Source organism: Ursus maritimus, unplaced genomic scaffold, assembly GCF_017311325.1.
Source record: "Ursus maritimus isolate PB19 unplaced genomic scaffold, ASM1731132v1 scaffold_24, whole genome shotgun sequence".
In the NCBI taxonomy this organism is placed as follows: Eukaryota; Metazoa; Chordata; class Mammalia; order Carnivora; family Ursidae; genus Ursus; species Ursus maritimus.
The window spans coordinates 44466103-44481440 of NW_024424897.1; the positions used below are offsets into that span (position 1 = coordinate 44466103).

Sequence of the window (15338 nt, forward strand, 5' to 3'; positions counted from 1 at the left end):
GGGGGGGGGGCCCTCGGTGGGGGGCGGGGCAGTCCGGCCGAGGCCCCGCCCCCGCCTGGTCCTGAGAGGACAGCTCCTCGCGCAGAGGCGGGAAGTCGGGGGCGCAAAGGGACCAGCCCGACGGGATGGGACGGGGAGGGGGCGCCCGACTGGATGCGGGTGGGGGGTCCCAAGAGAGCCGCGGCTAGGGCAGGTGGGAGTTTGTCCTTCGCCGGCGGCCCAGCTCAGCCGGCCAGGGGCAGCGAGGCTGAGTCACTGCGCTGCGGGGAGGGGGAGGAGGGGGCGCGTCTTCTGGGGCGTCAGCGCCTTCGCCCCACTTTCTTGGGAGGATGGCGCAGGAGCCCCAAGAAATGTCGCAGGGACCCCTGGGATCCGTCTTCTATTCGATGCTCCTCCGAAGTGCCTGCGTCTTCATCCGGGCGCGGGCAGGTGCTGCACGGGGTTCTGGGTACGCCTCCGGCCGGGCTCCACCAGCTGCGAGGGGATCCTCGTCCCCCACCCTGTTCCCAATCCCACCCCGTAGGGGCCCTCCAACCTGCCGTCTGCCGGTCTCCTCATTGCCCCTCCGTCCGTGTCCGTGCACCGGTCCATCTGTAGCCCGTCGGTCGGTCAGTTCCACTTACCTGTCGGGCCGCGTCGCGCCCGCTCCCGCTCGCCTCCTGCAGCCGGGCTGGCGCGGCTGCTTTTATAGGCGCGCGTAGTACTCGTGCGGCGGCTCATTCATGCGGCCGCGGCTCCTACACACTGACGCGCTGCCGACGTCAGCAGGGAATTTAGGAAACGGGAAGAGGGGCTATTTATAGTGGCGAGGCAGGGGGTTGGGGGGGACCAAGGCGACGGGGAGCTGGGAGGGGGAGGAGGGTGCACGGAAGCAGGAACACGGGGGGCGGGGGAGCCCGGGCCCCTGTACCGGTCTACAAAGGGTTAAGTTTCCGGAACTGCCGGCTGGGGGCCAGCGGGAGGACAGTGCCGGGAGGGTGGACAGGTCAGTTACATCTTTATTCACTCTGGGGTGCAGTCCCACTTCCCTCCCGGCCTTCCAAGGTGCTCACCCGGTAGCCCCCCTCCCACTCCTCAGTTCCTGGACCCGACGGCTCCGTGACGTCACAAGATGACCCTCGGGGGCGTTACACCCCGCATGGCCACTGCAGTGTTGTTACCCTGGGGAGGGAGGAACAGGAGAGGAAGCTGGACCTGAGGAGGGGCCTAAAGCAGCATCTAGAGCTGTGGCGTCGGGGACATGGGGGAAGAAGAGTGGGGGAGCCCAGGGCTCTCAGAAGCTTTGTGGGACTCTGGGATTAGAAGGAAGGGGGGGGCGTCTAGGTACCAGTCAGGAGCTGGAGACCCCGGAAAAGTTAAGAAGAGTGACTTGCACTCTTGGGATATGAGCAAAGGGTTCCTCTATGGTGGGGTTGCGGGAAAGATGGCAGGAGAAGGGGGTGAGTGGGAGAGGAAGCCTCAGCAAATGGAGGGGAGGAGTACAGGTCGGCAGTGCCAGTTTCAGAGCCTGGCACCAAGCAGACCGCATTCAGGACCCATTTGTGGGCATTGGCAGAGCTCATATGAGGATGATTAATGAGTGAGGGAGACCAAGGGCTCAGCAGCTTGGTGGAGAGGTATCTCCGGAGGGTGGAGAAGTTAGAGTTCCTGGAGGGATGAATTGGCAGGAAGGCCCTAAGCCATGTGGGGCAGAATTCCCCTGAACAAGAGCAGGGAAATGAATGATCCTGTCTCCATCAATTGAGGAAAGTTCTAAATGGAGGAGGGTGAATGTGTTCAGAAAGAGGAGATGGAGTGTGTGTGTGTGTGTGTGTGTGTGTGTGTGTGTAGCAGTGCCAGGCTGGTAGGATAGGTAGAAACTAGGGAAGGAGGGAAAGATCAAAGACTGAAGAAGAGTGAAGTCTCCGGGAAGGCAGCAAAGCTGGCTGCAGGTCTGTGAGGCGCTTCCACATGGCCTGAAGGTTGGGATGGGGGCAGTAAGTTAATTCAGGGGGTGGGGATCCGGGGACAGTGTTGAAGAAAAACAAAGACAGTGGGCACAGTGGACACTGCACAAAAGTGAAACTGGGTTGAGGGGCTCCTTGTGGGGCTAGGGTCTGATCCCGTCAAGAAGATAAAAGATTACAGCAGAAACACAGTCGGAGAGGTCCTGCACAACCTTTGGAATCTAGCTTCCTGGAGTACCCCACCACCACCACCACCCTCTTTTTCTTTTGCCTCCAGCCTTTGTCCCTGTGGTTCTCTTCTCCAGGACTGCTTTTCTGTCTGGGGGAAGAACTCCTATTCATTCATCAAAGCCCAGTTCTAAGAGCACTTCTTCTGAGGAGCCTTCCCGCCTTTCTCCAGCATTCCATACACCTTTTTCCGCTTCAGCGCAGAACACATCCATCCCTTGGCCAAGATGTTGTCCATCTCCCCTAGAGGCCGGCAGCTCCGGAACCCACCCTTTCTATTCTTGGAAGCTCATTTGCAACCCTAGTGAGGAGACCGTGGGTAGAGAGAGGAGAGGAGTGGGATAAAATGGATCCAGAGCAAGGAGTAGAAACAGGGTGAGGACGGGGGTAGGACGCGGTGGGAGTCAGAAGGACCGGCGGGGACCAAGAAACACCGCACACCCCCGAGGCCATGAAGATGTCAGCGGAGGAAAAGAGAGCCTCTGGGGGGCGCCCGAGACCTTAGTGTCTGTCAGGGACGGCGAGTGGCCGCGCTGGCGGCCCCTCATTGAGTGACTCAGCTACTACCTCTCGCGGGGGCGTAGGGGTGGAGGACCGCGCGAGGGGCGGCGAGCGCGGCACCCACCCGCCCAGCAGCCCTCCGCGGTTGCTAAGCTCTCCAAGGCCTCAGAGAGACGCGATCTGCGCGAACCTAATCGGTTACTATGGTAACTCTGCGCCCCAGCCTCGCGCGCGACGGCTGAGGAAGGCGCAGCCAATCAGAAGCTGCGGGAGTTCTCGGGGACCCACTCCCACTCCCCGACGTGTGGGCAGGGGTCAGGAGGTGCCGGGAGGAGGCGCAGCGTGGGCCGCGGAGACCCGGCACTCACTACAGGCCCGATGCGGCGGCGGGGCCGCGTGGGGACACTTCCGGAGTAGCCGTGCGAGTGCCCACGCGCCAGTGCGGGGTCCCCTCCTTCCCAGTAGGGGCGTCACCTGCAAGAACCGGGCCTTCACTTGGGGTGCAGAACCTTGCCGGGGTATCCCGGCCTGCAGCCCCTGCGGTCACGTTCCGGGTTAGTGGGTTGGAGACAGGGTCGTGCAAGCAGGTCCCTCAAAATGACTCACACGGGGAATCTGGGGGCTTGCGTCGCTTCTGCGGGATCCCCAGGAGGCCCTGTCCAGCCATTCCCAGTCGAATATCCTGGGGTCCCTCCAGAGACCTCTAAGTACAGGGCAGGCTGATTGTGTAACAGTCTTGCCCAGGCTCATGGAGGGCCCTACCAGGACTTGGATGGAACTTTAGAAGGGGGCAGATGTGTGTTTGTGCCAGCATGCGCGCGCGCAGGTGTCAGTGCCTGGAGAGGGTCTGGGTGCAAATGGGTTTTTTCCGTGCATACCTAAACCCATGTGGCTGAGTGAAGGTGGGTGTGTTGGGGGGTGGGGTGGATATAAAAGGACAGTCCCATCTAGGAATGCCTAAGGAGTCGCCCCCAAGATCTTGTCTACCTTCTTCTCTCTTAACGACTTCCGTAACCTCCCTCACCCCCATTCACTTGTCCCCAGAGTCCCCTCCTTGCGGGCAGGACTTCTCCAAACTAAGGCAATGTGAGAATCTAGAAGTATGTACGTGGATGGGAACGTTTAGCTCAAAACCCGAGTTTGTGGGGTTCGAAGTTCCGGGGCCTGGGTCCTCACGTGGGCACATCTGGGATGGTGAACCTGTCAACCCTCTCCCGCGTCCAGCTCTGCTTCTGTGAGCCTCCAACCCAACCCAGGTGCGCCGGAGGGCGGTCGCGGCTGTGCGGCGCAAAGTCCTGCAGGGCCGCGAGGTGGCGCCATAGCTGCAGCAGCGCGTGCCGGCCCGGGCCGCTCCAGATAAGAGTGTGCGGAAAGCGCGGCGGGGCTGAGACGCGACCAGGACGCGGGGAGGACGGACCAGCAGGACAGACCGACCGGGGGCCCGGCGGGCGGAGGGCAGCGCAGCGCAGCCACATCCCCCCCTGGATCCGCCGGCAGCCGGGCCCGGGGCTTCCGACATGCCCCCCAGGTGGGTCTTGAGACTCGGGACCGGGAGGGACAGGGGACCCGGACAGCCCGGTCCTTACGCACTGGCCGCCTCGGGCGCATCCTCCGGCGCGGGTGCCCCAACGCGGCTGACGTTCGGGACTCCGGGTGTCGCCCCTAGAGGACTCAGGAACGCCGGGCCGCTGCCCTGCGCCGGGTTCACGGCGGGGTCAGCGGCCCGGGGCCGACTCTGCCCGCACATGGGCTGGAGAGGCGAAGGGAAGGGAAGGGGAGCTGGCGGGCGGGGCTGGCAGGGGCGCTGCCCTGGCACAGCTCGGCGCCTGGCAGCGGGGCGGGTGGGGCGCCGGCTAGGAGCTGCCACAGCCACGGGGAGGGAAGCCGGGTCGGGTTGCGGCCGCAGGTAACGGGCCGCGAGGCCCTGCGGGCCAGGCGGGGAACAGGGTGGGCGGGCGAACGAGCGGGCAGGGGAGCTCAGGGCCCGGCTCAGGCCCCAGGGCCGCCTGGCTGCCGAAAATTGGGGGCCGAGAGGAAAAGCTGGGAGTCGAGGGACTGGGGCTGGCGCGCTTCTCCCGGCCTGTCTGAAGTTGGGAAACTTTTCCCCAAGTTTGGGGCGGCGGAGTTCCCGTGGAGAAGGGGCCGAAGGGAGCTGGGGAGGGAGGCGCCGGGGCCCGCGAATGCAGAGCCGAGGCCGGGGCCGGGACGCGGGTGGGGCGCAGGCCCGGGTCAGGGCCGCAGCCGGCTGTGCGCCGTGCCCGCCCGGGGCGCTGCCCCCTCCCTCCCCTGGGAGCTGCGTGGCTCCCCCCTCCCCCCCACCTGCTTCCTGCCTCAGCCTCCTGCCCCGATATAACGCCCTCCCCGCGCCGGGGCCGGCCTTCGTGCTCTGCCCGCCACGGCAGCCTCTGCCTCCGCTCCCCGCGCCGCGGCCGCGCCCCGGCCCCAACTGAGGGCCTGACAGCCCCCGGGCAGGGCGGCGCCACGGCGGGCACCGCGCTCCCCTCCACTGGATCACTTCCCCCAGCTGGGGCAACTTCTCCCGAGGCGGGAGGCGCTTTTTTACTCGGCTCCCTTATATCCCAATTGGGCAAACTTCTCGGCCCTGAATGACTTTTCCTGAAGCGGACATTTTCCTCAAATCCGGTAACTGTCTCCGAAGGGGTCACTTCCCCCAAACAGTTTTCTCCTCGGAAGTCCCCAGAACCCAGCCTGCGTGCCCGGTGGCCTCCGGGCCTGGGCGTGCAGGCCAGCCTGGCCTCCTCTCCAACAGCCGGTCTCCGACGCCTTCTTCTGGTCCAGGCCCGCGGCCCAGGCTTCCACACCAGGAGGCCGCCGGTCCTCTGCCGGTGCCCAGGCCGCCGTGCTCCATGCCCCCGCCTAGCTGAGGGGAAGGGGAAGGGGAAGTCGGGGGGGAGAAGCGCGCAGCTGGATCCAGGCGGCGAGCGCTCGGGGAGGCGCTGACCCGGCTGCTGTGTACCCCTGCAGGAGAGTGTGCTGGGCAGACGATGCTGGACACGATGGAGGCGCCGGGCCACTCGAGGCAGCTGCTGCTGCAGCTCAACAACCAGCGCACCAAGGGCTTCTTGTGCGACGTGATCATCGTGGTGCAGAACGCCCTCTTCCGCGCGCACAAGAACGTGCTGGCGGCCAGCAGCGCCTACCTCAAGTCCCTGGTGGTGCATGACAACCTGCTCAACCTGGACCATGACATGGTGAGCCCGGCGGTGTTCCGCCTGGTGCTGGACTTCATCTACACCGGCCGCCTGGCTGACGGCGCGGAGGCCGCGGCGGCGGCGGCCGTGGCCCCGGGGGCCGAGCCGAGCCTGGGCGCCGTGCTGGCCGCCGCCAGCTACCTGCAGATCCCCGACCTCGTGGCGCTGTGCAAGAAACGCCTCAAGCGCCACGGCAAGTACTGCCACCTGCGGGGCGGCGGCGGCGGCGGCGGCGGCTATGCCCCCTACGGGAGGCCGGGCCGGGGCCTTCGGGCCGCCACGCCCGTCATCCAGGCCTGCTACTCGTCCCCAGCCGGGCCGCCGCCGCCGCCCACCGGTGAGCCGGCTTCGGGCCCCGAGGCCGCGGTGAACACGCACTGCGCGGAGCTGTACGCCTCGGGCCCCGGCCCGGCCTCCGCACTCTGCGCCCCGGAGCGCCGCTGCTCCCCGCTCTGCGGCCTGGACCTGTCCAAGAAAAGCCCGCCGGGCTCCGCGCCTCCTGAACGGCCGCCGGGCGAACGCGAACTGCCCCCGCGCCCAGACAGCCCTCCCAGTGCCGGCCCCGCAGCCTACAAGGAGCCACCGCTCGCCCTGCCACCGCTCCCGCCGCTGCCCTTCCAGAAGCTGGAGGAGGCCGTACCGCCTCCGGACCCGTTCCGTGGCGGCGGCGGCAGCCCGGGACCCGAGCCCCCGGGCCGCCCCGACGGGCCCAGCCTCCTCTACCGCTGGATGAAGCACGAGCCAGGCCTGGGCAGTTACGGTGACGAGCTGGGCCGGGAGCGCGGCTCCCCCAGCGAGCGCTGCGAGGAGCGCGGCGGGGACCCGGCCGCCTCGCCCGGGGTACCCCCGCTAGGCCTGGCGCCGCCGCGCTACCAGGGCAGCCTGGACGGGCCGGGCGCGGGCGGCGACGGCGACGACTACAAGAGCAGCAGCGAAGAGACGGGCAGCAGCGAGGACCCCAGCCCGCCCGGCGGCCACCTCGAGGGCTACCCATGCCCGCACCTGGCTTATGGCGAGCCTGAGAGCTTCGGTGACAACCTGTACGTGTGCATCCCGTGCGGCAAGGGCTTCCCCAGCTCGGAGCAGCTGAATGCGCACGTGGAAGCTCACGTGGAGGAGGAGGAGGCGCTGTACGGCAGGGCCGAGGCGGCTGAGGTAGCTGCGGGGGCCGCCGGCTTGGGGCCCCCTTTTGGAGGCAGTGGGGACAAGGTCGCTGGAGCTCCGGGCGGTCTGGGCGAGCTGCTGCGGCCGTACCGCTGCGCGTCGTGCGACAAGAGCTACAAGGACCCGGCCACGCTGCGACAGCACGAGAAGACGCACTGGCTGACCCGGCCCTACCCATGCACCATCTGCGGGAAGAAGTTCACGCAGCGCGGGACCATGACGCGCCACATGCGCAGCCACCTGGGCCTCAAGCCCTTCGCGTGCGACGCGTGCGGCATGCGCTTCACGCGCCAGTACCGCCTCACCGAGCACATGCGCATCCACTCGGGCGAGAAGCCCTACGAGTGCCAGGTGTGCGGCGGCAAGTTCGCACAGCAGCGCAACCTCATCAGCCACATGAAGATGCACGCCGTGGGTGGCGCGGCAGGCGCAGCCGGAGCGCTGGCGGGTCTGGGGGGGCTACCCGGCGTCCCCGGCCCCGATGGCAAGGGCAAGCTCGACTTCCCCGAGGGTGTCTTCGCTGTGGCCCGCCTCACGGCTGAACAGCTGAGCCTGAAGCAGCAGGACAAGGCGGCGGCGGCCGAGCTGCTGGCGCAGACCACGCACTTCCTGCACGACCCCAAGGTGGCGCTCGAGAGCCTCTACCCGCTGGCTAAGTTCACCGCGGAGCTGGGCCTCAGCCCGGACAAGGCGGCCGAGGTGCTGAGCCAGGGAGCGCACCTGGCCGCCGGACCCGACGGCCGGACCATCGACCGTTTTTCCCCCACCTAGAGCGCCTCTTGCCGGCCCGCCTCGTCGCCGCCGCTTGGCCCTGGCCCGTGCCCCCCAGGGAACAGCGGCAGCAGCCGCGAGCAGGCACACCGCGCCCGGACATCTGTAGTAGCAGCGGCAGCGTCGCCGCAGTGGCGGCGGCCCCACCTGGCCTCACTGCTTTGTGCCTTAGCCCGGGGGTGGGGGTGGGGGTGAAACCCCGGGACGGGGGTGGGATGGGGGAAGGGAGATTTATATTTTTGATATCAGCTTTGACCAAAGGAGACCCCCGGCCCTTCTCCGCCTCTTCCTGTGGTTCGTTGGCCCCCTCCCCCGGCTCCGTGCTGCTCTTGGAGGGAGGGGTGTCACTGTTGGGGCGCTCCCAGCCCTACCTCCGGCCCTTGCGACCACACCCATTCTCACTGTGAATCTCCCCGCTGGGGTCGGAGCGTCGGGCAGAGTTGGGGAGCGGGGAGGGGACTGAGCCGGCCGGAGGGCCCCCCGCCCCCCGCTCCCGCCCGCCCCGGGACTGATAATGTGAAGTTCCTCATTTTGCACAAGTGGCACTAGCCCCAGGGCCAACCCTTCCCTCCCTCTGGAGTCAGAGGGCTGAGACAGCCCTGGCCTACCGGTCTCCCACTCCCGCCGGTGTCCTCCCCATCCCTCCCTTCCCTGGGGCCCCGGACCATATTTATTGCATGCGCCCCGGGCGGCCCCCCACCCCGAGCCCAGGCTGGGCTGGGCTGGAACGTGGTCTCTTTAGCTCCCTCCTCCCCGTTTGTATATTTCCTACCTTGTACACAGGCTCTTCCAGAGCCGCTTCCATTTTCTATACTCGAACCAAACAGCAATAAAGCAGTAACCAAGGACCCTGGACCCCGCTGCTCTCTTCCGCCCTGCACAAGGACCTAGGTGGGTGGAGGGGCCAGACACGGCACCCTCATACAGGTGCAGAGAGAGGCTTGGACCGTCTTCCCTCCCCAGTCCCAGAGACAGATGGGCAAGAGGTCAGGCACGTTCATAACTAAAAATTTATTAAGGAAACAAAACCAGTGCTGCAAATGGGACAGAAAGGAGAGAGGGGTCTCCCACCCACCCAGTCATTGGCCTTCATCCAGGGGAGAGGATCTCAAAGGAGAGGCTGGGACCCTGTACCCCAAAGAGCCAGTCTTCTGAGGCCCTTGGGGGACTCGTACCCCCAAACCACTGGTGGCTCTCCTGCATAGCACCCCCTCCTCCTGGTATAATCTTGGGCCTCAGGGAGGGTACAACTTTGCTCCCATCCTCTGGGAAGGCTGTACAGTCCAGACAGGGAGCTCTGGGGGATTCCCCCTCTGGTCCCATCAAAATTGACTCCTGGCTCCTCCTCAAAGTCCTGTCTTCCTCCAAGTTCCTTTCATCCCTGTCCCTGGGTTGGGAGAACCCATTCCCAGTAGGAAGCCCCTCCAGTGAGGCTTTGGACACAGGTGCCAGCTAAAGAGGCAACAAAAACTTGAAAGGCCAAAAGGCCCCTGTGTCAAATTCTTCTAGGGCAAAGCTAGAAATGGTGCACACTCGAGGCTAGGCAATGTCCCTCTCAGGCACCGGCCCACCCTACCCTCAGGCTGGGACGCAGGAGCCTTTAAGTTTCTCAGAGCACAGGGGCCTGAGAAAGAAGGTCAGGGCAGGAAAGCTTCATTAGGTTCCTGGCCCAGAGGAGGAAGAGGTACCAGAGGAGGAAGATTCAGAGTGGGAACCTGCATGGCAAGGACCTGAGGTGAAGAATTTGAGGGGATCAGGGAAGTAAGAGGGATCATCTAGAAAGGGAAGGAGGCCAAGGAGATGATTCAGGAGGGAGAGAGGGAAGAGAGAGGAGGGGGGGAACCGAGAGGAGTCTAAAGAAATTTTGTGAAATGGGAACTAGAGCAAAAGGAAGGCCAATGAGGGAGAGGAGCAGGCAGAGGCCACCCAGGAAGCATGAGCCTGAGACCAGACGTCCCTTCCCTCTAGACCCATGACCATCCAACGGGGAACAAGGGGCAAAGTATAATGGACCCAGAATGATAAGGACAGGAAGAAGAGCAGCAGAATGGATGTGTGTTTGGGGTAGGGGGGTAGAAAAGATGGGGCCTAGGGCTGCTGTTTGGGACGCGGTGTCCAGAACCCAACTTGGGTCCATCGGGGAATCCAGGCCTCAGAGAGACACACCCTGGGCACTCTCTTCATGGCATGACCAAAGCCTCTTGGGACACATTCAGCACAGGGGTTCTGAAGATTAAAGGGACCCATCATTTCACCTGCACCTGATGGAAATGCAACCCCCTGCCCTATCTCCAGCTGAGAAAGTGGCTGAGTCCCTGGGCTGAGAAGGCCTTCAGCAAGCCCTTGAACTAGACAGGGGGAGGGAGAAAGGCCGAGACTGTGGGCGGCCTGTCTGGCTCACCCACCTGCTGTCACTGCAGCCAGCCACCTCCCTGCTAAATCTTGGCAGCCCAGGAGGGTCCCAGCAGCTTCCGCCCGACCCTCAGGAGGGGCTCTGTGAGGAGCAGCTCCCCCACAGCACGGCCACGGCGTGGGTTGGAAGAGGATGGTTTATTGTCTGGGTGGATTGCTGGCTCAGGCACGTGGGCATCTTCGGTGCTACACTGGGCGCCTGGTGGCCTCTCAGGAATGGTTCCATGGCGGGGGGGGGCCCCGGTGCGGCCCCCTCAGCCCACCTGGGCCCACGTGAGGAAGGCTGGGATGTCCCGCACAGGCACATTCCTCGTCAGTGCCTTCACACGCAGGTTGCGGTCATCTGTCAACAGCACCACCTCCCGCAGCAGCCGGATTGGCTCCTCTGTAGGCATGAGAGAGCAGAAGGACTTCACTGAGGGCAGGAGGCAGAGGCACAGGCTGCCTCTCCTCTCTCTGAGGGGGAATGTCGCCCGGGAGGGGTCAGGGCCAACCATTTCTTGGCCCTTCTACAAGTCTTTCCCTCATGCAATCAGCCGGGGTACCCCTCCCCTACTGGCTCAGAGAGGACCATGCTGGGCCAGGGCTGGCCTTCTGCTTCAGACCCTCACCTCCAGCCCGGGACTGAACTGCCTCGTGTCTGGAGATCTGCCCAAGCCACTGGCCTCAACAGACCCCTCTCCCGGGATGCTGAACTGAGGGGAGCAGAGGAAACCCCTCTCCTTCTGTTCCCCTAGACTGCATGGCTGGTCCTGGGCTCACAATTACTCCTCTCTTCTGGCACATCCTCTCCCTCCAAGGCTAGGAGGTCAATACTTTAGGTATTAAGAGGTAGAAAGCTCAAGATGGAATCCAAAGTGAATCCAGGCTCCCAGATGTGAGGAGAGGGGTTAGTTCAAGGGAGCTCTGAGGAGAGGAGGGCAAGGGTCCCTGGCAGAGCCGTGCCAAGATGGCCCCGAGTGAGAGCCAAATGATTTCCTCTATTACATGAAAGTAATCGATGTAAATGGTGAGAACCTCTAACAGTACAGAAGAGGACAAAGGAAAGGAAAACTCCAAGCCACTCTCCCTTCATGTGTCTCTGTCTTGCTCCCCAGGGCTAGATCTATGCGTGCTTCCAGATTTTTTAATGCACACGTGCAAGTATATATACTTGTTACATACGCTTTTTTCCCAACATTACAATCATACTAGCCATATTTATTTTATTCAAATTTTATATATTTTAAAGCTCTTTCTGTAACGGCACAAGCAGCCTTTGTTCTTTTTAGATGACCTCTTAGCAAGATGTCACACTACCTCTCTCCTCCGGATTCCCACACCTTTTAATGTACTGGGGAGAATTTAAGCCAGGGCCAAGTACCCACAGAAGTGACATCCCCACCCCTGGTCAGGCCGCTCAGGGGCAGGCCCACCCCTCAGTCCCAGGCTGGGCATTTCCTGACGGAGGTCCGGCAAACTTGTGAGGCACAGGAAATGTCCTGCGGGGCTTACTGACTGCGGGGGGCTGGCGGGGCTGGGCAATTGCAAATGTCCAGGTCTGGACCTGAGCAGTTTCAGGCTTGCCAGCTCCAGGCAGGGAGGCTGAGAACTGGCTGTCAGCCTGGGAGGAGTTTGGGGGGAAAAGGGAGGGAGAGGCTCATGAGGCTGACGCTGGTGGGAGAAGGGGAAGGGCGGAAGGAGAATGGGTGGGAGGTGAGGGCTGCGGTGGGCAGACGGGGAGAGGAAGGCCACATAAGCAGAGAGGATGCTCTCAGACGGCTCCACTGCCTGGGCCTGGCCCCTCAGGCGTGGGTGGTGCCGGGCTGTGCTTTCTGGGGTTCCCAGCTGGCTGCTCGAGGCAGCCCCACTGCTCCTGTCCTGGGGCTCAGACCAAGAGAGTCCCAGGCCTCAGGACAGTCAACTAAGGCCCGGCATTGCTGGCAGGGGTCTGCAGGGGTTTCTGTGGATACTTTCAGACATTTTTAACAATAAACATCCTCTGTTTTGACACTGGTAACTTCACTTTGTTAGAAACCAGAGACTGTCATCTTGTCAGGCCCCATCCGCCATAATCCACATGATTTTAAAATTCAACATCGTTTACACATAAACATTTAGTGACGGTTTCTCTGTGAATCTGACAAGTTAATCTGCTAAGAATTCACCCTGACAAATGGGGTTTGATTACACTAGCCGTTGCTGATGTAATTGTGATAGGGGCGGTCCCCAGGATGGCAATGGGTTCCTGCAGGCTGTGTGGGGTGAAGTGGGGGGTGGAGAGACTAGTAAGGCCAAAGCCAAAATGTGTCTCTGCTAAGAAAGAAACAGCTCCGAGGCTGGGTGGGGCCGCGGCAGTATCTGAACCATACTTCCCAACAAGGCCTTCTGCGATGCCGTCTACCTCTCCCTCAGAAGGTGCCTCTCTACGAAGCTGCCTGGGAGCAGAGCCCAGGGTCCTCCGTTTGGCTCAGCCAGGACTCCTTTCTACCACTTCACTGCTCCAGGTCTGGCCCTGAGGGACAGAATGAGCAAGCCACGTGGCAGGACCCCTCTGAAGAACAGCCCTCATGGGCTCATTCTCAGCCCCTGGTGCAGAGACTCAGGCAGGAGTGAGGGGCTGCAGTGACACGGGTGGTAGGGGCAGCGGGAGAGAAGACAATCTCCCTACCAGCTTGGAAGCCAGGGCTAGGAAACGGAGCGGGGAAGAGAGCTGGGCAACCACCACCAAAAGAAAAAGACAAGATGCAGGCACCTACACATAGACAGAAACCAAGCGGTAAGAATGCCGAAGTCTGTAGACGACACAGAGCAGGGCCATCCTAGGAAGAAATGTCAGACTCCCGGGAGCCAGGAGCAGAAAACACCTGAGCCGTGCTGACTCTGAGGGGCTGTGCAGGGAAGCGTTCTGGATTGAGGATGAGGTGCTGAAGCGCCTGGAAGAGTCCCAGGGTGGGCTTTTGGCTCAAAGATAAGACTACTGGCTGCCAAAAAGGCCTTGAAAATTGGGCTGAGGGCTCAGTCCTCAAGCTGTCAACTGCCCCCAAAGTGCCGCAGCACATGACACAGAGACAGGAAGAAAAGGCCCACTACTCGCTGGGGAAGTACCTCCACTACAGGGCTGATAGAGGGTAAACATTCAGGGATGAACTGAGAGGGTGTGCGTGGCCAAGAAAAGGGAGGTGGGCCCTAGGGACCAGTGGGGACTGTCCTCTCAGAGCTGCAGAGGGCTGGGTTCAGGAGACCATGGCCAGAATAAGCTACACTGAATCATAAAGACATTCTTGCTGTCAGAAGACTCACTGAGGACCCAAGAAAGGAATCGGATGCATGCCGAGTGGGAAAGCTCACTGCCTAGAGCCTGCCTTCCAGGTCTAGGTCCACCCCTAGTTGGCCCAGGGTCCACCTGCGAATGGGGGAGCTGTGACAGTGAGGCGGAATTCCCAGAAGGCTGGCCTCAGGCTTGCATCAAACTCCCCAGGCCAGAGTTGGTGAAGGGACTCTTCCCTAGGGGTGAGGATGGTAGGGCGGGGGGTGGGGAGGAACGGATGATCCTGAGGCAGGGGCGAAGCTGTACCTTTGTTGGTGGGCATGAAGTCCTTAGCCTTGTCTTTGCAGTAGTGGAGGCAACAGGAGAGGATCAGGTCATCATTGTTACCCTAGAGGAAGAAAGTGTGAGAAGTGCCACTGGGCAGGAGGGGGCGCCATTCGGAGGAGGCACAGCTATACTTCTGCCTCTGGGGTCCTGGGGAGGATCACATCCCAGAGTCCCGCCCATACATCTTCTGGTCCTGTTTGGTGGGGTCCAACTTGCCAAGAGTGATCTAGAACTGCCCCTCCTGGGCCTGGCCAGTGGCTGCCCCCTCAGCTGCCCGGGCTGCGGGAGACCCTGTTCTGAGGGAGACCCTGTTCTGAGGCTCGCTATGGGCTCTCCCTTTCTGCCGCAGGTCTTACCAGTTGGCCAGTGATGTCTTCGCTGCGGAAGGCGATGGATTCAAGTTCATTGCCACGGCTGGTCAGGGCCCGTAGACAAGAGTCCCGACTCTCAAATCGCCGCTCGAGGAACTCGATGGACTTCCGGGCCTTTTCCTGCACCACACGGGCATAGCCCCCAGCCCGGTGGTCTGTCTCCTGCCCCTTGGCCAGGCCGTCCAGTTCATTGATCACTGATGAGACACAGTCCCACAAGGTATCAGCCTCAGCGATCGGCAATCATGTCTGCCTTCACCCTAGGCTCACTTTCCCAGCCGGCCCCGTCCCAGACCACAGAGTCCACCTTGCCCCACAGGAGTCTTCCAATGACACTAGGGGAATCTGGGGGGGCAAGAAGTGTTCCAGACTCTCCACAGAGCTCTTTCTGCCACTTCCCCTGGGCCCCACGCTCCTCCTAGAAGGAACCTACAGGGATTTTCTGGAGCTGCTGTATTGGAAACCTGGCCCCTCTACTATCACATTCCTCAGTTATAGGATTAAATTGAAAGGGTATCTCAAGGAGAGGCAAGGGTAGCTGCTAAAGGACAAGAGGCACTCCCCCTCATCCATCTGGATCCCCAACCACAGCAGTTCATAAGAGGCAAAGTTCTATGGCCCACCCCCTAGCAGAGTGCAGGGAGGTCACTAAGTGGGAAGCAACAGTCACAGCCTTACTTGCAAGGACCCTGGTATCCTTCAAACCATGCCCCTGGCACATCTACTCCTCTGATACTGCACGTGTTTGTGAGTATGTATGTGTGTGTGTATGTGTGTGTGTGTCTGCCTGCCTATGTGTCTGGGACACGGCTTCATTTTCTGGTGAAGATTCTTTCCAAAATTCCAGCCAAAAGCCTGAGGTCAAGTGGGAAATATGCACTCCTTGGGGGCTCCGGGAGAGTTTGGGGTCTGAGGCCTCTCCTCAGTGCAATGATTCATGGCTCGGGGAGTCGGCATGAGCATGCTGTTCCATGGTGAGCCTGGCACTCACTGTCTGGGTATTCAGAGACACTTTCTGGAAAGGGCCCATGTGGGGATACACACACACACACACACACACACACACACACACACAGCCCGTGCTTTCAGCAACCTAAGGCTGCTGCATGTCCACACAATGTATGGTTGAGGCTGGGAAGTAGTGGTGGATGCGTGT

At 62.1% G+C, this 15338-nt stretch overlaps 2 protein-coding genes across 4 annotated transcripts in view; one reads left to right on the top strand and one right to left on the bottom strand.

Moving 5' to 3' along the window:
• The first annotated feature begins 4095 nt into the window (after positions 1 to 4095).
• Positions 4096 to 8670, top strand: HIC1 (HIC ZBTB transcriptional repressor 1). Of its 2 annotated transcripts, none has more exons than XM_040641156.1 (2): positions 4096 to 4203; positions 5661 to 8670. In XM_040641156.1, the coding sequence occupies exon 2, from the start codon at positions 5681 to 5683 to the stop codon at positions 7820 to 7822; it is 2142 nt and encodes a 713-aa protein (XP_040497090.1). In that variant the 5' UTR covers positions 4096 to 4203; positions 5661 to 5680; the 3' UTR covers positions 7823 to 8670. The 2 variants fall into 2 exon arrangements, with proteins under 2 accessions (XP_040497090.1, XP_040497089.1); XM_040641155.1 differs by lacking the exon at positions 4096 to 4203 and adding an exon at positions 5125 to 5318.
• Positions 8671 to 8814: 144 nt separating this feature from the next.
• SMG6 (SMG6 nonsense mediated mRNA decay factor) overlaps positions 8815 to 15338 on the bottom strand; it is a 229962-nt gene continuing 223438 nt past the window's right edge. For both annotated transcript variants that reach the window (XM_040641151.1, XM_008695274.2), the window contains 3 exons: positions 14168 to 14379; positions 13791 to 13872; positions 8815 to 10619 (listed from right to left, as the gene is read on the bottom strand). In XM_040641151.1, coding sequence (XP_040497085.1) covers positions 10489 to 10619; positions 13791 to 13872; positions 14168 to 14379 — 425 coding nt within the window. In that variant the 3' untranslated portion in view covers positions 8815 to 10488. The remainder of the gene's footprint in view (positions 10620 to 13790; positions 13873 to 14167; positions 14380 to 15338) is intronic.